We start from the raw sequence: 24,499 nt of genomic DNA, 5'->3' as shown, positions 1-24,499 counted from the left end.
TCTACGGCCAGGCCGCTGAACGTCTCTTGCTCACCCCGTGCGATCCGGCTGCTGCTGATGCGGGAGAACACCCTGCGCTCCCACCCCTGGTTACCCCCACGGTCCGCCCCACGAGTGCCTCCGGAGCCCTGTCCCCTCAGCCCCCAGCCTCGCTCTGGGCCCCTCGCCCTGCCTAGGCGATGGGAGGGGGGTTCGTGGGACTGATGCCCTGAGTCAGGGGAGAGCAGGCCCAGCAGCCCTGCCCCGAGCCCTTATTTCTTTGTACTGCGGCGGCTGTGGCCAGGGGGCCCGGGTGCGCAGGAAGGGCGGGAACACCCAACCTCCCCCGGCTCTGCGACAGGCGTTGGCTGGAGAGGCCGCAGGCAGCGTCACTAGCCCTACGCGGGCATCATCCATTGTCTGACTGACAGCCCCGCTCGGGGGCGGGCGGAGTTGCGCTGGGCGGGTCAAGTGGCGGCTGGTGGGCGTGTCCTCCGAGGCGGGGGTGGTGCTATTGCGCGTGCCGGTTCCGGCCCCTGAGCTGCGGGAGCGAGCGCGGGAGGGGCCGGGTCTGTCAGCGCAGCCGGAGAGCCGAGCAGGAGTCGCCATGGCCGCCACCGCATGGATGCCCACGGTAAGCGGGTCCCCTGTGCTTGCCCTTGCCGGGGTTTGGCCCTTCCCCCCCTTGGGGGCTGGGATCCCGGGGAGGGACCCCCGCCCTCTCGCGTCCCGATGCTCCCCTGGCTGCTCCCGGGCGTGGGGGGCCTTGTCCGGGTGTCGGGGGGCGCGGCCCAGTGCCCGCGCTGCACTGCTCCTCCGCCTGCTGCCCCCAGGTGTCCGCAGTTGGGGGAACGGGGCCCCAGGCCTGCTCGTGCCCTTGACTCCCCGGTGCAGGGAGCTGGGAAGCCGCAGGCCCGGCGGATGGGAGGGGGAAACGGGCCTGGCTGCTCAGTGGGGTGCACGGTTCTGAGGAGTCAAATGCCACTGCCCTTGGTTCAGTCTAGGCAGACCCTGTTTAGTGCCCTTGAATCCCCTCGCCGCTCCTCTGGATGGAGGGAGCTAGGACAGTGGTGACCTTTCCTTCCTGTCCTGTAACGCCTCCCCCTGAGGACAGAGGGAGCCAGGCAACTACCCCGGCTACTTGCTTCCCCACAACTGCAGATCTTTACAATAATAAGTTGGATATTTTATTTCATAATTATTTTAGCACTGGGAAGAACATTCTTACTTTCCTGTTGAGCTGGACTTGCTTTCCTTTCGCCTCCTGATTGTGTCTTACAGTACTTACATTTGTAAGATATTTGTTCTCAAGTTACTGACATTAGTCTTTCCCATTCTTTATCTACTACATGCCAAGGTCCTGTTCTGTACTCTTTGTGTCCATTAGCTAATGGTTTTCTGAGAGGCTGCCACACTTGGATTGTGTGGGGTTTCTTGAGCATGGTGGTGGTGTCCATGGACACACACTTGGTTCTTACCAAGGTTAAATGTTTTGAGGGCTGCTGTACCTAGGAAAATTGCACATTCTGATTATTTCTTGTAAATTTGCATACATTGGTGTTTGCACATAACAGCAGTAAAATCCTTATTCTTCAAACTAGCAGCAATGCAAATAGAGTTCATCTTATCCCTGCTGTGCCTCATATTTTAGCAATAAAACAGGAGATAATTAACTTTTCCTGAAGCTCAGTAATGTGCATTTTTGAATGCATTTACTGTTACTTGTGTTTTTGAATAAGCTACTAACAACTTGCTCCCATATACTCCTTTTATTTAATATTTTATAGTTAGACTAAAAATGGATCCTAATGATAGGACCACTTTCACAATGAATTAATTTTATCTCTTTCATTCTGGAGTCTGGAAAAAACAAGCTTCTTAATACTTTGTATTTATATTCTAACTAGCAGTCCTCTGCACTCGTGTCCACCAACACTTTGTTTTTTGAAAATGGTAGTTATTCTGGAAGCTGTTCCACAGACATGGTCAATTGTGTTGGATAAACAAGAATAAAATTCCTCTGCTCTGCTTGAAAGATGCCTAGCCTATACTTAATAGCATCCACTTACTGTCCACAACATAGTGAACAATACTTTTCAGTATTTTCCAGCGAACAATAAACTTTTACTTTCAGACCTGCACTCGACATAGCATATGCCAAATCATTGAAAAATTCAACCTCTTTGAGCCCTCTGTTAAATTTTTACTAATTTGGACAAAAACAGTTCTGATTCATTGAAACATAATTAAGGCCATAACAGAGCAATCTGATCATCTAGTCAAAGGCCCTACATAACACAGGCTATAGAATTTCAGTGTGTGAATCCTCTGTCAAGCTCAGAACTTCCAGTAAACACAGGTCTGATTCCCAGTCCCTTGCTCCAACCACTATACTACACTAGCGGTCTATAATACAGTCCCCTGTCTATAATTTTCACTTGTCTCCAGAGTTTCCCTTGGTACCACAGGCAAGAACTATGCCATGAAGACACCCAGGTGTTTATGTAGCTAAGCCAGTTCACCTTTCTGTTGTGTCTGCTTCTCTCTCAAGTGTGTAGCTTGTTATGATATGCAGCGCTTGCTGTTATGACGTTGTACGTTGCATGTTCAGTTACAGGTCAGAATGAATCTTAGCTGTAATTAACTTTTCTACAGCATTCATTACAATATCCTAGATGAGAACTACATCATTTCTAATCATCTTGCCTATACTCTGTCCTCCTTGTCATACAGTTATGTTAATGCCAACTCCGCGTAAGTGTCAAAGACCTATGGTGGGAGGTTACAGTAGTTTCAGGTGAAATGTGTCCGACTGTCCTTTATCCAGTCCTTCCAACTGGTACTTACTTCAGTATGACATGATGTATCTATAGTTTAGTCTGCCCATATACAACTTTTTACTGTATATGGTAGAATGGGTTATAATAAACTAGTTGGTTTTCAAACTAAAAGCATCTCTTTAGTATACACCCTTCTTAAGAATTGTCTAAATATCATTGCATCAGGTACTTTACTAGTAATATCACCACATTTAAAACAGACTTGTAGTTAAAATTCCACCATATTCATGAATGCAATCCAGATATGAAAATGCCAAGAGTGGTATTTACAGAAGGTAAATCTGCCATGGGCTTCAATGGTAGTAAGACCAATGCTGAGTGCTTTTGAAAATCCTATCCCAGGTATTTAAGTGCCATGAAAGCTGCTACTAATCAAATCTTGCAGGAAAATCCTTGGGGTAAATTTTCAATACTTGTAAAGACAGTGTTTTCATATTTCATGACTTGTTCTGTTTGTCACAAATTTTGCTATAAGTTTCTGTGCAGCTTTGTATCAGCTCTCCATCTTCAGCTTCTTGTCTTATTGTGTCCTTGTACTTTCCTGTCTGTATCCATCTGTTGTCTCTTTGGGGCAGGGATCATCTTTTTATTCTGTGTGTGCACAGTACCTAGCACAATGGGGTCTTGGTACTTAACTAGAGCTATTGGGCGCTACAGCCATAAACGTAAAAAAGTGAGTCAACCATTATCCATATAACTAAAATTATTGTATCTTTGGGTCCAAAGTGTAATATCTGAGTGTGTTCCCTTCGTTTCCATGGCTTTCATGGACTGTGCCTCTACAAATTTTTGTTCCTATAATAAAACATTTCTTTCTCACCACTTATTGGACACAAGGACAAATATTTAATGGAGACTCCAAAGTTCTCTTATTTTAGACTTCGAAATCCACATAGTGTTTGTGGTGGAATTTACTCTATTCCTAACATTCAGTCAATATATTACAAGCTCGTTGTCAAAATTCATAAAGAATGGAAGAAATATTTGTTGGTAGCAGAGTGTACATTTAAAACTCTTGAAAATACAAGACAGAATAATTAAAATGTTTGCAAACTGAAAGTTTTGGTCATCTGAAGAAAATATTTATATACTAAATGTATGACAACTAATGTTAGCAAAGATATTCCTAGTATAAAATGTGACCTGAAATAAGTGTACTATAAAATGCGAACCTGCTGCAGTATTAGAAATTAATATTGTCTTGCTTTCTGTTCACACACTAAAATATCTTTAAAAACAATGAGGAGTCCTTGTGGCATTTAGGGACTAACAGATTTATTTGGGCATAAGCTTTTGAGGGCTATAACCTACTTCATCAGATGCATGGAGTGGAAAATACAATAAGCAGGGATAAATATACAGCACATGAAAAGATGGGAGTTGCCTTACCAAGTCAGTGCTAATTAGGCGAATTCAATATGGGTAGATGTGGCTTATTCCCAACAGTTGACAAGGTGTGAGTATCAACAGAGGGAAAATTATTTTTTGTAGTGACCCAGCCACTCCCCGTCTTTATTCAGGCTTAATTTGATGGTGTCAAGTTTGCAAATTAATTCCAGTTCTGCAGTTTCATGTGCTGTATATTTATCCCTGCTTACTGTATTTTCCACTCCATGCATCTGATGAAGTGGGTTATAGCCCACGAAAGCTTATGCCCAAATACATTTGTTAGTCTCTAAGGTACCACAAGGACTCCTCGTTGTTTTTACTGATACAGACTAACATGGCTACCACTCTGAAATAACTTTGTTTTTACAGGTATCTCGGTTGCTGGGAGTTTTCAAAAACCAAAAACAGGTGACCAGATGTTTTAGTAGTGCTGTGAGTATAATAGTATTTTTTTTTTTTCTTTTGAGAAGTTTCTCAATAAAAGTACAGGGCAACTTACTGAATAAGATAGGGTTGCTATATTAACTGTCCACACACTTTTAAAGATAAGCTGCAAGTACAATGGCCATATGCTCTTATGCCATGTTGGATTTCTATTGACTAACTTTAGCACCAATATCTTTTGACAATTTCACATTCAAAATAATCATATATTCTTAGACTAATAATTTGAATAACTGCTTATGAAAAATTATAGCAATTGCATGGAAAAATCACATAATTGGGTCACATTAATAGGATAGTGATGGCTTAGAAATCAACCGTCTGAAACTGCTACAGAAACTTCAATGGCAACGTTGTTGAGAAGCTTCTAAGCATCTTTTTATTTTGCAAACTTTTCTATAAGCAGTAGACTTACTTGCTGTTTTGCAAATGTCTTGTAGCTTTATTCAAATCTATACCTATGAAGTCTTTAAAGAATTCTGTAAACACTTTTATACTGGTATTAATACTGACATTTTAAAACTGCTGCTTTTAGAATATCTAGACACCTGTCCTTTTGAAGTCCCTCTGTAATGCTTCATTTTAGCTTACAATATGATTGTGTGATTTTTCTCTTGAGCTTGTTTTGTAAGTGATTTGTTTATATTTGGGTTTCTTACCCTCTGTGTGTATGTACAAAATGCACACAAGCATGCTCTTGAAGCCTCATTTAAAGAGGGTTTTGAAGAATGCTCTGACTGATGTATGTATCAAGGCTATGCCTACTCTTTTATGGGTGGTGTGCATTTCAGGAGAGACTGGCTTTTAATGCTATCATTATAGCTCTGCACTGTGAGTTATAAAACATTTGGGAAAAAGAGAAACCAAGAAGTTGCCCATGGCTTGTATATTAGTGAAATAATTAAGAATGGGTGTTGCACCTCAGGCTCCAGGTACACTAGAGTTAGCATTTCAGACTTAATGCAGGATCTTACATCCTACTTTTGAGTGTACTACAGCCACACATTGCTATGTAACCAGTTATATCAGTGAGGGAGAAAGAAAACACAAGCATAACAGCCGAGCAGTCAGCCTAAGTGTCAGAGGACATGGCAATTCTTGAAGACATTCAAATAATTATGTATTTAACATTACTGATGAGCCTTATAAATAGCAGTCCTCACATCCTCATTAGTTTGTTTCCTTTCTCTGAATCTCCACTTTCTCTTTTCTTTATAGATAACCTTAATGACTGTTTCATTCAAAAGAAATTCAGATACTCAGCATTTCAATGTATATTTTGTATCTTGTGTGGCCAATTGTGAAACATCTTTTGTGTTTTCACAGTGATCCTAATCAGGGCTTTTTCAGATAACATTGTATCTGGGGCTGCTTCTATTGATATTAAAAGACTCCTATGAAGGTTGGTCTGAAAACTAAACGCCTATTTTTGAGATTCAAAATGAATAGTAAAAGTAAACCTGGAGTAGCAGTTCTTAGATCTTTAAACCAAGTTTGATCATTTACTTCCCTAGACACCTGATGAGTCCAAGCTGTGCAGTCAGTTTCTTCTTCTTCAGGGATGACATCAGAAACAAAGTGCTGGGGAAACTCAGCAGAAGTTATGGTGGAAAAATAACTTCATTTTGCTAAAAATAAGTTAGCCAAATAAGAGAAGCTTTTTTAAAATGAATGTTGGACTTCACAAAATTAAGAAAATAACCTTCAAACAAAATCTTCTCTAGGAATAACTTAGCATGACTGGAGCCTGATGTAGTGTAGGATAGGTCCTAGTATACATGACATAACTGGATAATGCTGTGTCCTGTACAAAGTGCCAGGAAGAAATAAATACCTGTATTGTACTGGGGAGGAATGTGAATAGCAAGGCTGCTTTTCAATTAAGTTAGCCACTTCTTCTGTATTTCAGAAAGACTGAGGCACCAGGTAGATTCTTTGGAACACTATGCAAGCTGTTTGTCTGGGAAACAGACTTCCTGCTTGCACTCCTCTTTAGTGCAGTGCCATCTTTAAAGTGACTTTGGGAATTGAGTGATTGTTTTCTGTTCTAGCAACTAGCTTGATTTTCACCAAAACACTTGTAAATGCTCTGATGAATGCAATGTTCCTGAGGTGTACTATCTGACTTCTTGCATAGGTACAGACAGTAACTTTAATCCCAGGAGATGGCATAGGACCGGAGATTTCTGCTGCTGTTATGAAGATTTTTGATGCTGCTAAAGTAAGCAATTCATTTGCCTTGTTAGTCATGTACATTACAACTTGAAGTGAGTGTTTGCATAGGGATTTTACTTGTGACTTCTGTTTAAGTTTGCGGGGGTTCCACTTCAGAATTTTTCACCGAATTGTCAAGTGTCTGGGTTGTATCTCTAGCCAAAAAAAGAAAAAATACTGAAGCTCTGTATATAACATAACAGTGTGGTTAGGGTTGCAGTATCAGGACAGAGCCTGTACTTCGTGGGCAAAGGAATGGGAAGCTCACAGCAAATACTGTGTTTTTAATTCTTAGAAATTTAAGCTACAATATTTTGTGTGAAATAATTATCTAATTGAGTAAATATGTAGCAACTGATCGAAAGGTATTTTTTTGTCCACTTTGATTTGTGGATACAAGTAAAAGAAAAACGTATGTTAAAAACATTGGCTTGTTCTTAGCAATGTATCTGAAATTAATCCACTATTGCTTTAAACTAGGGCTATCAATTAATTGCAGTTAAGTCATGCGATTAACTCAAAAAAATTAACCGTGATTAAAAAAATTAATTGCGATTAATCACACTGTTAAAACAATAGAATACCAACTGAAATTTATTACATATCTTGGATGTTTTTCTACATTTTCAAATATCTGTTTCAATTACAACACAGAATACAAAGTATACAGTGCTCACTTTATATTTTTATTACAAATATTTGCACTGTAAAAATAAAGAAATAGTATTTTTCAATTCATCTCATACAAGTACTGTTGTGCAATTTCTTTATCATGAAAGTGCAACTTACAAATGTAGGTTTGTTACATAACTGCACTCAAAAACAAAACAATGTAAAACTTCAGGGCCTACAAGTCCACTCAGTCCTACTCCTTGTTCAGCCAATTCCTAAGAAAAATAAGTTTGTTTACATTTACAAGAGATAATGCTGCCCACTTAATTACAATGCCACCTGAAAGTGAGAACAGGCATTTGCATGGCACTGTTGTAGCTGATATTGCAAGATATTTATGTGCCAGATGTGCTAAAGAATCATAGGCCTCTTCATGCTTTGGCCATTGTTCCAGTGGGCATGCTTCCATGCTGATGACACTTGTTTTAAAAAAAAATAAAATAAAATGCATTAATTAAACTTGTGACTGAACTCCTTGAGGGAGAATTGTATGTCTCCTGCTCTGATTTACCCACATTCTGCCATATATTTCATGTTATAGCAGTCTTGGATGATGACCCAGCATATGTTCGTTTTAAGAACACTTTCACTGCAAATTTGACAAAATGCAAAGAAGATACCAGTGTAAAATTTCTAAAGATAGCTACAGCACTCAACCCAAGATTTAAGAATCTGAAGTGCCTTCCAAAATCTGAGAGGGATGAGGTGTGGAGCATGCTTTCTGAAGTCTTAAAAGAGCAACACTCTGATGTGGAAACTACAGAACCCAAACCACCAAAAAACAAAATAAACCTTCTGCTGGTGGCATCTGACTCATGGTTATGAAAATGAACATGCACTGGTCTACACTCCTTTGAATGGTTATCAAGCAGAACCAGTCATCAACATGGTCGCATGTCCCCGGGAATGGTGGTTGAAGCATGAAGGCACATATGAATCTTTAGTGCATATGGCATGTAAATATCTTGCGACACTAGGTACAACAGTGCCATGCAAACACCTGTTCTCACTTTCAGGTAACATTGTAAACAAGAAGCAGGCAGCATTATCTTCTGCAAATGTAAACACACCTGTTTGAGCAATTGACTGAACAAGAAGTAGGACTGATTGGACTTGTAGGCGCTAAAGTTTTACAGTGTTTTATTTTTGAATGCAGGGGGTTTTTTTGTACATAATTTTACATTTGTAAGTTCAACTTTCATGATAAAGAGACTGCACTACAGTATTTGTATGAGGTGAATTGAAAAATACAATTTGTTTTTTACAGTGCAAATATTTGTAATCAAAAATAAAGTGAGCACTGTATACTTTGTATTCTGTGTTGTAATTGAAATAAATATATTTGAAAATGTAGAAAACATCCACAAATATTTAAATAAATGGTATTCTATTATTAACAGAGCGATTAATTGCGATTAATTTTTTTAATTACTTGACAGCCCTACTTTAAAACTGTTTACCTTTGCAATATGGAAACCTAACATGTGCAAAGATTGATATAGTACATATGCAGAGAACTTACTCAGAATTTAAGAGAAGATGCATACAAAATCAAAATGTACCTCTTCTGAAATAACCTTGGTAAGTTAAAATGGTTCCCAATCATTGGTACCAAAAGGAGTTTATCCTTAAAATTCTTCTTCCCACTACAAGCCTTTTCCACAGTTGGCTTAGATTAACTACTCTTAATTATAGGGGGTATAACTTCATATTAAAGAGCTCATGTGTAGTTCAGTTTTGAGAGGCAGGGAATAGACTTATCACTGTTGTATTTAACACCTGAGAGAGATGGAAAGGGAATGTTTAGTTTGGATTACTCGTGACAGGAAATCAACTCATTCAAGATTTAAAAAAAAGCATGTTAACATTTACTGGAAATTCTCTAGAATTTGTTCAGTTTCAAAGATGGTGGTTATTTAAGGAGCATAGCATACAGTTATGTTGTTCTTCTCTTACACTCCTTCCTGAAAAAAATTAACATGTGGCAACCTTTTGTAACAGGGAGATTCCCTAGGTAAATGAAAATTAAGACACTGGTGATGAGTGGGACTGGCTGGAACATTCACAGCATTCTATTTAGGCATGCAGCCCAGTCAGATCTGTTCCTGTCTGTTAAACAGGATCAACAAGAGCTCCTAATTACAAAGTTGAATTTTAAAAGTCTTTTAAAATTTATTTTGTATTTCTGAAAATAACATGAGAGAGATCACCAAACGGAAACCACAAGCTTGAAAGTGTAGATAGCATGGTGGAAGTAGTTCTAATGATATAAGTCTGGAAAAATATTATAGTAGGCATCTCATAGTGCCTTAGTAGTTTGTTACATTTTCCTTTAAAGAGTTAGGCATGTGAAAACAGGAGGTTATAAACAGTTCTCTTTGGGCTGAAATATCCCATGCTTGTCAGCTCTGAGATAAATTACTTTGGGAGGTTCGAGCAAAATCAAATCCAAAGGGATTTTGCTCAAACCTCCCAAAGTAATTATATGCACACACACGCTTACAAAATTCCTAATACAGAAGATAATGTGGAACAAATGTGTTTAGGCTCCTATTCAGTGGGAAGAGAGAAATGTTACAGCTATCCAGGGACCAGGAGGAAGGTGGATGATTCCTCTAGATGCCAAAGAATCCATGGATAAAAACAAGATGGGACTGAAAGGTACTGCAGAGGTTAATGTTGAGCTATTAAAAGCAACTGTTGCTTGTACTGGGTGTGTGGGGTGGGATATTCTTGGAAGTATGTGTGGCAATGTAAAAGACAAAGTACTCTACACCGTAATAGAATGGCTAATTCTAGGGTACAAACTGCATGACAGCAGTCATATGAAACTTCAAAGCATGACCTTTATTTCAACTTTTAGTGTAGCTTTCTCATTTAATGAGTGGACGTTCCTAGCCAGAATCAGCCAGTGTGTAGGTAAGTATCCTTGGAGTTTCCCTGTGTGAGACCTACCCACACCATTTCATAAATGGCATTGCATTTCAGTGAATGAATATAGCAATTGGGGTGCGTTGAAGGGTTGACTCACTGGTGGCATTACCCTTCGTGACTGGGCACAGTGTACCAGGCTTTCTTCCTCTGGTGCTCCCTGCCAACAGCTGCTCCAACTCGAGTGGTCTGCCACTTCTCATGACTTAGTCCTGTGACCAGGTCACTTATAGTGCCCCTTCCAGAGGAACAGTCCAACAAACAAAAGTCCAGTGTCCTTACATCAGGTCTTTCTCCCCCAGCTCTGGGCCCTGAGGTCCTTACGCTCATCTCAGGGTTTCAAAAGTCCATATTCCCTTAAGGGGGCTTGACACCACCTTCCCTTGCAGCTGGCAAGGGAACCCAGGTCCTCGTACACCTTTGGGTTCCAGCTCAGGAACTGTTTAGTGAGCAGGCAAGGTCTGTCAATTCTGACCTGCCCCCTGCCGCCTCCCTGGGTTTCTTTCTACCTCAACCTGTCAACAGCCCCTTCCTGGGCCCCTTGGGTACCTGTATTTGTCTCAGGTGCCACACCTTTTCCATCTCCCTAAGCTCCATGACCTTGCAAGGTGCACCTTTTTTTAGGGCCATGGCTCATAGGGGTCCCTTGCTTGGAGTCCCCCAACAAATCTCAACTGAATAATTGTAATGTAAAAATAAATGTAAGCCAACTTTTGCCCTCCTTGAGCTTGACCTTTTTATTCAGTTTTCCCTGTACTCCATTCCCCAGTTAAATGCCTCCCAGGGGTCTGTTCTGGGAAATCTAGTCCCTGCCCTTTTATCAGAGTTGCTCCACCATGTCTCTCCTTGTTCTTTACCAGATGTTCTTAGGAGAGGATCCCAAGACCATCTCTTCCCCCAGGTCTCCTCTTCCCTCTACTGCCCTGAAGTCCTTCCCTGGCCCATCAGACCTCTCTATACCTCCAAGACGGATTTCTAAGTTCTGCCCTTTTCTTCCTGTAGCCCTCTTCTGTTCTGGTCTTCCTCTTTATATTAACCACTCAGCTCTTTCCCATCTGGGACTCATCTTTAATTGAACCTGACCCACCCTGCAGGTACATTAATTAAGCCCTCTTTGGTTAATGCTTTTAGTCTCAGTGGAGGTATACCCCCCCCTTACAGGGTGACATTTTGTGAAAGCCCAAACGAAGGCGCATGCCACATGTCAGTGAGAGCTCTGTGGAGGCTCGAAAGCTTGTCTCTCTCCCCACCAAAAGTTGGTCCACTAAAAGATGTTACCTTACCCACCTCTTCAGTCTTTAGTGTCAGACTTTTCATGGGTTCACTAGGAGGACTATTAGAGATGGGAATATTATTATTAATAGAACCCTGAACTGGAGCCCATATCTAAAACAGCACAAACCGGTTCCCCTGCTGCTGGAATACTTCGTAGCCAGAATGTGATTCCTTCTTATTCTCATTGAGTAACACCTTACTCCCCAAGTAGTCCTATTGAATTCAGTGAAAATGCTTGTGGTGTTAATTGCTACTCAACATGAATAGAGGGGTCACCAATTAGCTCTTAAACAGCAGAATAACTTCACTCTTTAATGGTCTAGAGGGAGAGTTCTTCAGCCTTTCAGCTCTAGTCAACACAAGACCCTAACAAGGGAACCCAGGTCTCCCATGAGACTGTGCCTAGACCTATCTCCGATGGTTATAGTGAATTTAAACTCTAAATTGGTGCTTTTCTCTCTCACTCATTCCTGTTGTGTATTATAGGACCTTTAAAAACACCCATAGCTGCTGGGCACCCTTCGATGAATCTGCTGCTGCGTAAAACCTTTGATCTTTATGCAAATATTCGTCCCTGTGTCTCGATTGAAGGATACAAAACACCTTACACAGATGTAAATATTGTCACAATTCGAGAGAACACAGAAGGAGAATACAGTGGAATTGAGCATGTGGTATGTTATTGGGAAACAGTTAATTTTCTGGCAGGGTTTTCTTTTCTCTGCAAATTGCAAACTTGTATGTCAAAATTAGGAAATTTTTTTTTTAAATTAACTCTGATTCAGAATTTATTTTTAATGTGAAATGCCTTGTGTACAGTGCTTTGCAGATACTTGCCCATCAGAATTATATGATGCTTTCCAAATCTCCACACTATCAACTCCTGCTTTATAAATCAGCTTAAGTTTTAACTTGTGATAATTGTCTTTTTCAGATTGTTGATGGTGTTGTACAGAGTATCAAACTCATCACAGAAGAAGCAAGCAAACGTATTGCTGAATTTGCTTTCGAGTATGCCAGAAACAATCATAGAAGCTATGTTACTGCAGTGCACAAAGCAAACATTATGTATGTTGACATCAAAGTAATAAACTCTTACGAATGGATTTAAAAACTATGGATTTTGAGGTTTTCAAGATGCAAAGTAACTTGTGAAATCTCCCTCTGATGTGTAACACCCATTAATGCTATTGGGGAAAACCATAAGCAACATGGGGAAAATTGACCCAGTGTTGGTGGGACTGCATTAGTTACATACTCAAATCACTGACAAGTTAGTATGCTCCTTCTTTCTGTACTCTTACCTATTTTAATAGTAAACTTAAGAATAAAAAACGCTAAAAGTGAAACTTGCACATATAGGCCTGCTCTACACTTAAAAATTAGATCAACCTAGCTTTGTTGCTCACGGCTGTGAAAAATTTTTCACCCTGTGCAACATAGTTAGGCCAGCCTAACCCCCAGTAGAAGACGTGGTTAAGTTCACAGCAGAATTCTTCCATTGTCGTAGCTACCACCTCTTGAAGAGGTGGATTACCTACTACAATGGAAAAACCCCTTCCATAGGAAGCTTCTGGGCTACAGTGGCACAACTACAGTGTTGTAGACTGACTTTCACCCAAGGATTTCAAAGCACTTCACAATAAGCCTCAGAATTGAGCCACAGTATGTATGGAATTGCATGACACTTCTTTGCCTGTTTTTATATACTCAGGCTTTAATTACAAAAGTGTCACTTTTGTTGGTCTTATGTAGTGCATACCATAGATGGATATTAAAGTGTTCTGGCCAAAAAACACTTGCATAATACAAAATGTGCTTGTTGGGAGGATGTACTTTTCCAGATCTAATTTCTGGTTTACTTTGTCAGTCTCACTTCTGTCTTTAATGCAATTGACAAGTGCAGTTTAACTCATTGAGGTGTCAGTTCAGATCAGTTTTCTGGGTTCTGACAACCTAGCTTTCATTCTGTAAAGTAAGCATTGAGAAGTTCGACGTATATATTAAAATAAAACAAACCTTTGCTGTCCAAAGATAAGGACAAAGACTTTGCTCTGAACGTATGGTAAATTGTAAGAAGGTTTTTAAAGCAATGAAATCAGAAAAGTTAATGTGTGAAGTAATTTTTTGCTCTATTGCTAAATTAGACTTTTAGGGCCAGATCTTGGCTTCTGGTGAGGCTGATTTGTCATGACATAAAACAGCCTTATAGCTGCTTTAACCAGGCAGCTGGGAATTCCCCCCCTTGTGAGGGGAATCCCCAAGTGGTCTAAGGCTGGCAGAGCCAACTCTGCGCCATCCTTTTCGTACGTGCACATTGGGGGAGTGTTGGATGCAGGAGTGGGCCATGGTCAAACATACTTCTCTCTGGCAATTTCCTGCCCCTGGGGGGCCATTACAGGCCAGCCCAAATTAGAAATTGCCCTAATTTGTTCCAACAGTTGAATCAGCTCTTGGCTGATCCCACAAACCAGGAGGTGAAAAGCCACCTTTGGGTTCCCCAGTGTATCTCCAGTGAGAATCTGGCCTATATTTTTCTATTTATTTGTTTCCAGAGGTGCATCCATACTTACCTTGATGCAGTTGCTTTTTAAAACTTGTTTACTCAGCCATGCTCTGTAACATTCTTCTCTTTGTCTAATTGCAGGCGAATGTCCGATGGGCTTTTTCTGAGAAAATGCAGGGAAGCTGCAGAAAACTATAAAGATATTAAATTTAATGAAATGTACCTTGATACTGTGTGTCTGAATGTGAGTACCTAATCCATTATATCCAGCTTTTTATAGTTACAAAACATGACCTTAAAATTAAAACAGTTTTCTTCCTAGATGGTACAGGATCCATCACAGTTTGATGTGCTTGTTATGCCAAACCTGTACGGTGACATCCTGAGGTAAGCAGAAGTGAGCTGGTTATAATTTAACCCTTAAAATACCATCACTTTCAAGATTACCGTTCAGATTAAATGTTAGGCAAGTGGGTGTCTGTTTTCAGCATACAGAAGGTTAAAACATAACCCTTTCAGATTCTCAATCCTAGAAAAAAAAAGCCACAATTGAGAACCAACACAGAATATCTTAGTATCGAGGGAGCTGTATGATGAGGCTGTGCTTCATGGCATCAGAAGGGATGGTGTTTGTCCATATACCATGTAAATGTGATTCAGATATAAAAATGGAAGGATGTGTGTGAAATGAACATCTGTAAAATACTTACTAAGGTACCTTCAGTTACTGTTTCTCAGACAACTTTGTTTTTGAGGAATATTGTCAGTAGCATACTGCCATCAAAACAATTAATTTGACTTGTGAAGTCAACTGCGAGACCCATTTGCCATAAAACATTTACTTAATTGAATTTGATGCTGTTCTAATCACGTAGCAAAAACTAGTGTCTTTAATCTGAAGTCTTAAATGTGTGTGCATATAACTAAGAATTTGGTCCTTGCTTCTCTTGTATCATCCAGGAAATCCTAAAATGTTTATCTTATTTTGATTCAGGCCAAACTTTAAAAGAGTACCTTTCTACGGTTCTGGATGTTAGAATGTATTTTAATATGTGATCCTAATACAAATAAATAACTGCAGTCACCCCAAAACCAGGAAGGTGGTGGAGAGGGAGGGAACCCACTCCAGTCACAGCCCCCAGTGCACACTCCCACCCCAAAAGTCTTGGAAAAGAGAGAGGTTTAGTACAGAATAGCTTACTTCCATTTGTGGGTGGAATATGTACTCATGTGCATGCACTTTAGAACTACAGATTTTCTAAACTACAACTGACATACAGTAAAGTGCAAAACACTGAATGGAGAATTTTAAACTCCTTACCAATCATTAGATAAGATAAATAAATGAAAATTATTTTAAAAACAGTGTGTATGTAAAATACATGGAGATAAAATCCTAGGATTGCAGGGATTTCTCAGATTGTTGCTATTTGAGCTGCATGTGGTTTCATAGCCTTGTATTGGTTCTCTTCTAAAGTTAAGAAAGGAATCTCATGGGCTCAGATTCACACAGGTGTTTAGGCTCCTAACTTCCATTGAAATCAATGGAAGTCAGAAGCCTATATACCGTTGTGGTTGTGGGCCATGAGGTCTTGATTGTTGGGTGGCCGTTGCCTCAGGAAGAACAGAAATACCCACACAGGTGCCAGTAGTCCGATTTCTCGGAATTGGTATCAGGTTTTAAACTAAGGGTCCCTCCATGGATCCTAGTACTGCTCTGACTGTAGTTTTGCTTTAGCTGTGTAGATGAATGAATTCCTTAATTTACAATGTTTGTTACAGACATTTTTGCATTTTAAATAGGTTTAATTCTTTTTGTGGCTCTTGGCGTCCCCCTGCAATGACGAAGTGGCTTTTGGCTGTTGCAGTTGAGTAAATCTGGTATAAATACCATTGTGAACTAATTCATTGTAGAATCATCTTTCACAGTCTGTACAGATAATAGGGAAAAGACCACTTAGCTCAACAAGCAGCTCTCCTTTCGGTACCCAGAAGCACACCATTCTTCCTTTGCTACTGTATTCCCTAATCACCTTCTGGTTGAACAAAATATAGAGCTCAAACTAACTATGTGCTTTAACAGCTGGTAGTGTTTTCTCTGTAGTTGCTGTTGAAAGTTCTGCCTGATAGCTCCGCTTACTTTCCTGATGTTTAGCTGGCATCCTAGTTTGATTCTCCTCCACATTGTTGCTTATGTTCTTTTTACCCTAATATAGATTTCCCCGCCAATTTGAGTTCTAATGAAAGTTCCTTAAAACGTTTTACATTTGTGCTCAGTTTTGATAAAGGAGGGTTTCTTCATAAAGATAGGTGGCCCCAACACACTCCCTTCCCTGTAAACTGCCTCTCTGCTCCTATGGCTTTTTGAAAGTGCCTTATGACAGTGCCCAAAACGTTCTACCATCTGAACAGATATTGGACGACATTCCCTACCTTGAAGTGTGTAATGCCTAAAGTGACAAACAAAGGATGGAGGAGGGGGATACAACATACAAGCAAAGCTATTCCCTTTATTTTACATTTAAAAAACGGTTATATAGACTGGTTTCAGAGTAGCAGCCATGTTAGTCTGTATCCGCAAAAAGAAAAGAGTACTTGTGGCACCTTAGAGACTAACAAGCGTAAGCTTTTGTGAGCTACAGCTTGCTTCATTGGATGCATTCCCCACTTCCTGTTTGTTTAGCACTTATTGGGTGGCTGATTTCTTGTAGGCATTAGTATAAAAGTGGGTCTTGAATAGTTTTCTAAATATCAACATTTAATGATGCTTGTTTAATGTCTTCCCCTTTCAGGAAGGTGTTTTATGGGCACTTATTGGCTTAGTCCTTGCTCATATTGATCTTGGAGGTAATCCCGCTAAAGTCAGATTTTTTGTGTTGCTTTCTTTAATTCTTTCACAGATCATGTAGGCTGTTCGGTAATGAAGTAGCAAAGCAATCCTGCGTCACTTAACACCTGTTTCCTTCAGTTTTGCATAATAGTTGTTAGTAATTCAGATTTCTTGTGAGCAAAGTTCTGGCCTTGTTATAGGCAGCTCTTATAGGAAATATCTGTAATTTCTTGGGGAAAATGTTGGATTATACTTTGAAGGACCTCCAAATAATTACATAAAACCCCTCAACTGATATTTCTGATTTTTTTTTTTTTTGAGATTTGTAATGGTATCTTTTTTATTGTGCTGATTGGCTGTCCAAACTTTCTTCTGCTGTATGCAAGTTTATAGTATTTTCCACCTTGCCCTATCATTTTGGTAAGCTCTATCCTGGAATTTGAAGTTCCCCTGTCATCTTTCTCATTAAACTGTTTTTGTTGGTCTAGTAGTCCTGCTCATCTTCAGACACGCTGCTGTAGTATAGCTAACTTATTACATGTTCTTTTTGCCACAGGGTTAAACACATTAACCACTGGCTGTGTTGGCAGCTAAATTTTGTTTTATTAATATGGAATAAACTATTAAAATCTCTTTATACCTTTTGGGTAGGAGGTTGTACCTTTGTAACTTATATGAAGAATTTTTTCTTCCAGTGACTTGTGTGCCGGATTGATTGGGGGCCTTGGAGTAACACCAAGCGGAAACATTGGAGCTAATGGAATCGCAATCTTTGAATCTGTAAGATCTCTTTTGCAAGAGGAAATTTTAGTAACTAATAATTTTAATAACTTTGCCTAGAAAGCTAAAGCTACAAGATATCCTGTAGCCATTACTGAAATACATTCTCTGCAAAATGTCTGACTGCTTTAATTGTGAAGCTTACTTAAATTCTGCATAAAAGGAAATGTTACTGTTAAAATGATTAGTTATTTCAAGTGGCTTTTAACAGTCAAGGAAATAATGCAGTCAGTGCGGTGTTTTAAACCAAGATTTCAAATATAAGAGTTTTACAGGAATCGTAATATTTATTCACCTATTTTAGAAAGGATCTTGAATAATTTTTAGTTGTCAGGGACATCTTTTAGGATATCCATGTCCTCTGGATTTTTAGGGGAAAGACTTTGAAAAGTACAGAGGAGTTAGGTGTCCAATTCCCATTTGCTTGCACTGGGAATTGGAAAGCAGAATTAATTCCCCTTTCTTTGTCTTTGAAACTCTTTCCCCACCCCCACCTTAAACTATTATGGTTTTTTATACTTATTGGATGAATACGCTTTGTTCAAAAGAATTAATATTGTAAGTTATTTCAAATTTAACTCAGATTAATTTTTCAATTGTCTAAATTACTTTAGATAACAAAACAGACACTAGATGCTTGATATATTGACTTCATAATATAGATAATTTCATTTTTATCTGTAGGTTCATGGAACAGCACCAGACATTGCAGGAAAAGATTTAGCAAATCCAACTGCCCTTCTTCTGAGTGCTGTGATGATGCTGCGTCACATGGGACTGCACGAATATGCCACAAAAATCGAGACTGCATGTTTTGAAACAATTAAAGCTAGAAAGGTATTCTCAGGGTTTACAGACAAAGTATCGACCTTATCACTTTTCATACCTCTACAATAATTAATATAGAACACCAAAGCCTAACCTACAGATTATGAGGAGGATGCAGAGGCTCGCTGTCTCAGCAGCAGTGGGCACACTGCCTTGGGAAATGCTGGGGGACTTGTAGATTCAGCTCTCTGAAAAGAGCACTAGCACCCCCTGAGTGTGTCTCCACCCTCATGTTGGGACAGACTCTGCTTATGAAGTCCTAGAGCTGAGATTGGGCCTGGCTCCTGTATGCACAACGGAGGAGTCTGCTTAGTTGGCCCCCATGGAATCTAAATTATAAAATACAAATTCTTTCTGTGTGTATATTTGGTACTCAAGAAGGTGAAGGAATTGATTTTCCTATCTCTGGTTGAATCTAGCATCTGTATGTCTGGTAAAGGTTTCATCACATAACTTTCCCAAAACATTTCATTCCTGACCTATACCGCCTTTGTTTCCATTTTGGACTCAGGTCTTTTCTAAACTTCTTCCCTACAACCTCATTGACTTGGTAGGGTTACATGGGTGTAAACGAGGCCAGAATTGGACACACAAGCTAGATTTTGCTCAGTTGTGTGCATGGCTTCTCTTAGATACTAACTGCATAAGATTTGGAGGCCACTAAATTGATTTTCACTTGTAACTTGAGTAAAATTTGAATTCATGTTTCCAGAAGTTGAGCCTTACCAACTCTTCACTGCCATCTTGGCTTTCATCTTTTTAAAATGTAGGTGGGTGGATTCTAAAGATTGTGCTTTAAAAAAGGAACATTACTTAGCCACACTGGTGAAATTCTTTGGTCCAGGAGCATGGGAGGGTGCTTTGTAATTCCTCATAAGTGGATTTTTATGCAAATATTGAACAAGATAAAATGAACATCTTTTCATTTTATAACTGGCCTATTTGTGGTGGCTGCCATACTGTACATAGACACTTAAAAATCCAATTTAAATTACAACGAAATGTTTCTGAAAAGCTCCAGATATACTATATGGAGTGGAAGTCCTTTATCTGTAGATCAGTAACACAAGGGTTGACAGAACAAGTATTAGTTTGCTACTGGCTCACTATGTGATGGATATATATGCTCACAATGCAGAGAACTCCTCTTTCATTTAAAAATTGTATAGTGAAAATGACAAAAGACAAAACACAAAAATTATAAATTGTCATCTCTTGTGCCTTCATGTCCTTCCATACACACTCTTAAGATCTTGCTGTATGTCTGAGACATTAGTCTCTATCATGCAAATTGCCCCATTATCATGCCTTATCAAAGGGGCCAGACAGTGCTATTATCCCATATTTTGCCATCACAAGGGTAGTAAGACTAAAAATTTGAACAGATGTCCATTGTACCTATTCAGCAGCTTTTCCCATCATTTAACTTTTTGCATTCTTCCCCTCTCCAATTATAGAGCTTGCTCCTTGAAAGTTGGCGTGGCCATCCCTCCGAGTCTGCCTCTGGGGGAGGCCACGCCTCCATGCAGTCTGGTCTGCTAGAGTACTCTCAAAAATAAGGAAAGGGGGAATTAGTGGTACTCAGTAGGCCACAGCCTTCAAGCAGGACAGGGCCACAAGCAGTCTGGGCTCTGGCCTGCAGTCAGACAGAGCTGTAGCACCAAGCACAGTCTATGGGGCTCAGACAGGGGCGAGCCTGAGGAGCGCAGGCCTCCTGGCTTAAGGAGAGGGAGTACTGCCCACCCCAGGGGTAGTGGGACGCGGGTCTGCCCAGCTCCACCGCATCCCAGCCCAGAGTCAGTGGGGAATCCACCCGCAACATGCTCACCGTGCTTCTAGCAGTACCACTGCCAGACAATAGTCTGGTTCCCCACGGCTGCTTCCTACTCTCACCCTTGGTAGTAGCTCCTCAGCATCGGGTGTGGCAGAGCTCTCTGGAAGCTTGTGCAGGTCCTCAGAGTAGCAGCAATTCTCCTTAGCATCCCACTCCAGCAGCAAGGGAGAAGTGTCTGTCTCTCTCAGCAGTTCCTTCTCAACTGAGTTGCTAAACTAGGCTTTTATACTTCCTCTTCCTGTCCCGCCCCTCTGCTTCCAACGTATGGGGTGTAGCCCTCCTGGTTCCACCCACCAGGCGGCTTGCTGCATTCCCTCCACATCCGCCTCTAAGGGAAGCCACGCCTCCTCGCTACACTCCTCAAGGACTATTAACATGCTAAGTTTCAACTTCTATATTTATGCTGCTGTTGTGTGGTTGTTATTTATAAATAAATAAAATCCTGCAGAAGTTTCATTGTGTAAGAATTACTCATCTTTGCCCTAAACCTAAGCATATAAAACTTCAGCTCCCAAAAAAACTTCAGAAAGCTAACTCCTGGAAATATGAAGTTATAATAGTTGGGAGCTGTTTTACTGTGCAGCTAGGAAACCAGAGGACTTACAACAGTTTTAGCTAAATATGTTTAGGCAGTATTTCCAGCTAAATTATGAATAAAGATAAAATCACTAATCATAGAACCACAGGGTTAGAAGGAACGGCAAGGGTCATCTAGTCTAACCCCCGCTAAGGTGCAGGATTTGTTGTGTCTAAACCATCCAAGACAGATGGCTATCCAGCATAATGATGATGCTAAAGTCTTAACATGTGATAACCTACTACTGTGATGAAAATTTGCTGTTTGAATTTGCCTTCTGTACATGCTGCAATTTGCAAGCTCATTTCTATTAAAATTGTTGCAGTACAGAAAATGTTGGACAGTTAACATTGTTCCCTTGCATACATAATACTACATACTCTGTGTTCAGAATGTAAAATTAATTTAGAAGCTGCAATACTCAGATTACATTTTTTAATTAAAATGTCTATTTTTTTCTCTCTCAGGTCCTAACAAAAGATTTGGGAGGTAATGCCAAGTGTTCGGACTACACAGCAGAGATCTGTCGCAGAGTACAGGATATTGACTAAAGTTTCCTCATATCACTAATGTTGCAATCACTCCAAATGGACACATTACAAATACATTATATAGTCATCTGCAGTTCATATACATTTGGTTTGCCTAGCTCGAGAGAGAGCAAACTTTTTAGATGGGGCCATTTTGTTAATAAATTTAGCCCAAATGGATACAAATAACATTTGTGCCTGCTTTCAGTGGACTTTTTCCAAGTGCTTTGTTTTATTTATTACTCGTCTCTGGTGACATTTTTTTGTATAAGTGGATTCCTTTATTGTTTCACTTGGAATTGTTTACCATTTTACATTTCAATTAAGTGGTTTTTACTTCTCAAAAGACTTGCTGTAAATATCAAGATGACTGAATTATCATGATTATAAAAGCACCTTTTAAAGAAAGCTTAAAATCTATTTTATTGGTCTTAGAATGGAACAAAATAGGCTTTTCGGCCTTAAAATAGCACAAGAAGACACTTTTGTAAACAAACGGGTATGAAACTTACTAGGAATGTTGTATCAAAAGCAATGAAGAGACACTTTAAGGTGCTGTGATGTTCCAGGAAAAACAAAAAGTTCTCTAAATGCATGAATAAAGACTTAAAACCCTACAGATATTTAATCTCTCTTAAAATATGTTTCTGTATAAAAATCAAGGCATCAAAACAGATGTGAGAAATAATACTAGTAAAGTAAAATCTTACAAACCTACGTATCCAAATATTCTTGTAAGGTGGCTCTGAGAGGAAGACTCTTACTTATTTTACAATAAATTTCTCCTAATGAGTAGATGATAAAATTCCTTGAATTCCACTCTGTATTGTCAGGCGGAAATATAAATTTTCTGTAGCTTTGTACTACAGTTTTTCTGTTGTACTTTGTTTTTATGTATTGTATTGTCTGTTTTGATGTTTAAATGTATTGATTAGTAACTTCCTCAAATTCTGAATGTAACCGACGAGATAACAAGGGATTGCTACAGAGCTTGAAACTGGGTATCCTCTTGTACAATGATCTATAATTTTGGTTCTGATGCTTAATATTTCTGGAACCTATAATCTGTCTTCACTATATGGGTGGATATGAGGTTTCCAGGCATTTGCTCACTAAGCCTAGCAAAGACCATGAAATTAAGTCCTCTTCTCATCTCCATATAGTGATATAATGGACACACATGACAGATACTGACCTAAATGTCTTAGAATAGCTCCATCCCTACAACCTTTAACATACGTATAAATCAAATTTCCTGCTAATGGTTCTGATCTGTACCCCAACTGTATTCAGCTTAATTCTGTCTATAGGTCCCATGCCACTAATTTCACTTATTTCCTTATTCAGTTTGGTGGTTTCCAAAGCAAAACCGAGCAATGCAAAGTCACTTCATTTTCCCCTGCAAAATAAGCATCCCAGCTTTTGTTATACTTCTGCTATCCTATGGCAGGGATAGGGACAAAGATTTTTTTTTTTTCTTGTGTATTCATAACTGCTTCTAGTGATAAAGGTAATTTTTCTTCTCTTGGATGTACCACAGCAGAGGTTGAGCTTGATTTGAATGTGCATGGTGTGGTTGCTGCTCCCTTGATTCATTTGTATTTATGCTAAGTAAGCAACTGAGTTACGTTTACGCACAAAGTGAGAAAATAAAGACTTCCCAAAGTCATACCATTTGTTGTGTTTTTTATAAGCCTAGGCTGCTGACTTGTTTAATGCTTTGAGTAGATACATCTTATTGCAAATATCAGTTATGTATAGAGGAGGTACAGTTGAGCATGTTTTCTTACTTGCTGTAACATGATTTTCAGTAAAGGACAAACTTTTTGTAGAACTTCCACTTCAGATGGTGCTATCTTCCATTTGATAAGGACCAGATATCAAAATCAGGCTCTTTAAGCAATTTGGTTTGGTGGGGAGGAGGTGGTGTACCACAGGTTTGTAAAGATCTAATATATAAATAAGATTTCAAACTCTTAACAAGCGCGTGTTTAAAGCAAATGTTGTTGTTGGGACATAGTTGCCAAACACACACACCTCAAAATCCTAGCAGTAAGCATTTTGCAAAGTGCTGCAAATAGATGGAAAACTTCAAGATGACTGGTATTACAGTTAGTTTTCCGGCTTGTTATCAGCACAGGATTGATTGATTTAAATCACTGATTTTAATTGTTTTGCGTTAGTACTTCAGTTATAAGAAAGGGTGATTCTTGTTGGTAACCATTAAAACAATGATTCGCAATTAAATAGAACCTTTTACTCTAAACTTCCTTCTTTTTGCTAAGCAGGAGGATACACTAGCTGTATACTTAAACAATTACATAGTTTAATTTAATCAGATTCTTAAATTTTTACTTGCAATTTGTGTCAAGATTTATTTAGATGGAAATCCAAATTCAATTAAATGCACAAACAGCATTTAAATTTTTTTTTTATTAAACTACATTATGTGCTGGGTACAAACTTTTTCTCTCGTCAAAACATGTTTTGCATTTAAAATGAACTGATTTATTAAACAAAGGAGGTATCTGTAATTAGTGAATTGAACTGATTGTTTCTAGTCACTATGTCCATGAAGATTTTAGTACTAGTAAAGCTCATCCTCTTACAGCTAGTTGTTAGTCAGATTGGAAGAGGAAAACAAGCTCTTCTTTTTTTCCAACTTCCAATTGGTTTCTTAACTTTGAATGAACTGGTCATTGAACTGAACTAGCTGAATAAACTGAAATGAAGAAAATACTCCCTCTACACCTGCAGAAAAGACTACTGCTGTCAAAAGCTGGTTGAGTATTCTAACAAATTTAGTTCCAAGTGCATAGTCAGAAATTCCCACCAATTCAGTGCTTTGATTGTCTTTAAAACTCAACAGC

General features: G+C 39.4%; 1 protein-coding gene across 2 annotated transcripts; it reads left to right on the top strand.

Moving 5' to 3' along the window:
• The first annotated feature begins 359 nt into the window (after positions 1-359).
• On the top strand, positions 360-23,298 carry IDH3A (isocitrate dehydrogenase (NAD(+)) 3 catalytic subunit alpha). Of its 2 annotated transcripts, none has more exons than XM_037910723.2 (11): positions 360-613; positions 4,578-4,616; positions 6,790-6,873; positions 10,085-10,199; positions 12,231-12,418; positions 12,679-12,812; positions 14,392-14,494; positions 14,573-14,637; positions 17,776-17,860; positions 18,545-18,697; positions 21,567-23,298. In XM_037910723.2, exons 1-11 carry the CDS (start codon positions 587-589, stop codon positions 21,648-21,650), a joined length of 1,077 nt encoding a protein of 358 aa, XP_037766651.1. In that variant the 5' UTR covers positions 360-586; the 3' UTR covers positions 21,651-23,298. The 2 variants fall into 2 exon arrangements, with proteins under 2 accessions (XP_037766651.1, XP_037766650.1); XM_037910722.2 differs by having other exon boundaries at positions 388-613; positions 4,578-4,640.
• Positions 23,299-24,499: the final 1,201 nt, after the last annotated feature.

The sequence above is a fragment of the Chelonia mydas genome, chromosome 10 (genome assembly GCF_015237465.2).
Source record: "Chelonia mydas isolate rCheMyd1 chromosome 10, rCheMyd1.pri.v2, whole genome shotgun sequence".
Taxonomy (NCBI): domain Eukaryota; kingdom Metazoa; phylum Chordata; order Testudines; family Cheloniidae; genus Chelonia; species Chelonia mydas.
Note: the sequence above shows the minus strand (reverse complement) of the source record. Positions and strands in the feature narration are given on the sequence as shown.

Excerpts from the sequence above, each read along its gene's own strand:
- IDH3A (XM_037910722.2), top strand. The coding sequence starts at position 587 with ATGGCCGCCACCGCATGGATGCCCACG. Across the intron at positions 10,200-12,230 it reads AAACAAGATGGGACTGAAAG|GACCTTTAAAAACACCCATA; the intron begins GTACTGCAGAGG and ends TGTGTATTATAG. Across the intron at positions 14,495-14,572 it reads TTGATACTGTGTGTCTGAAT|ATGGTACAGGATCCATCACA; the intron begins GTGAGTACCTAA and ends TTTTCTTCCTAG.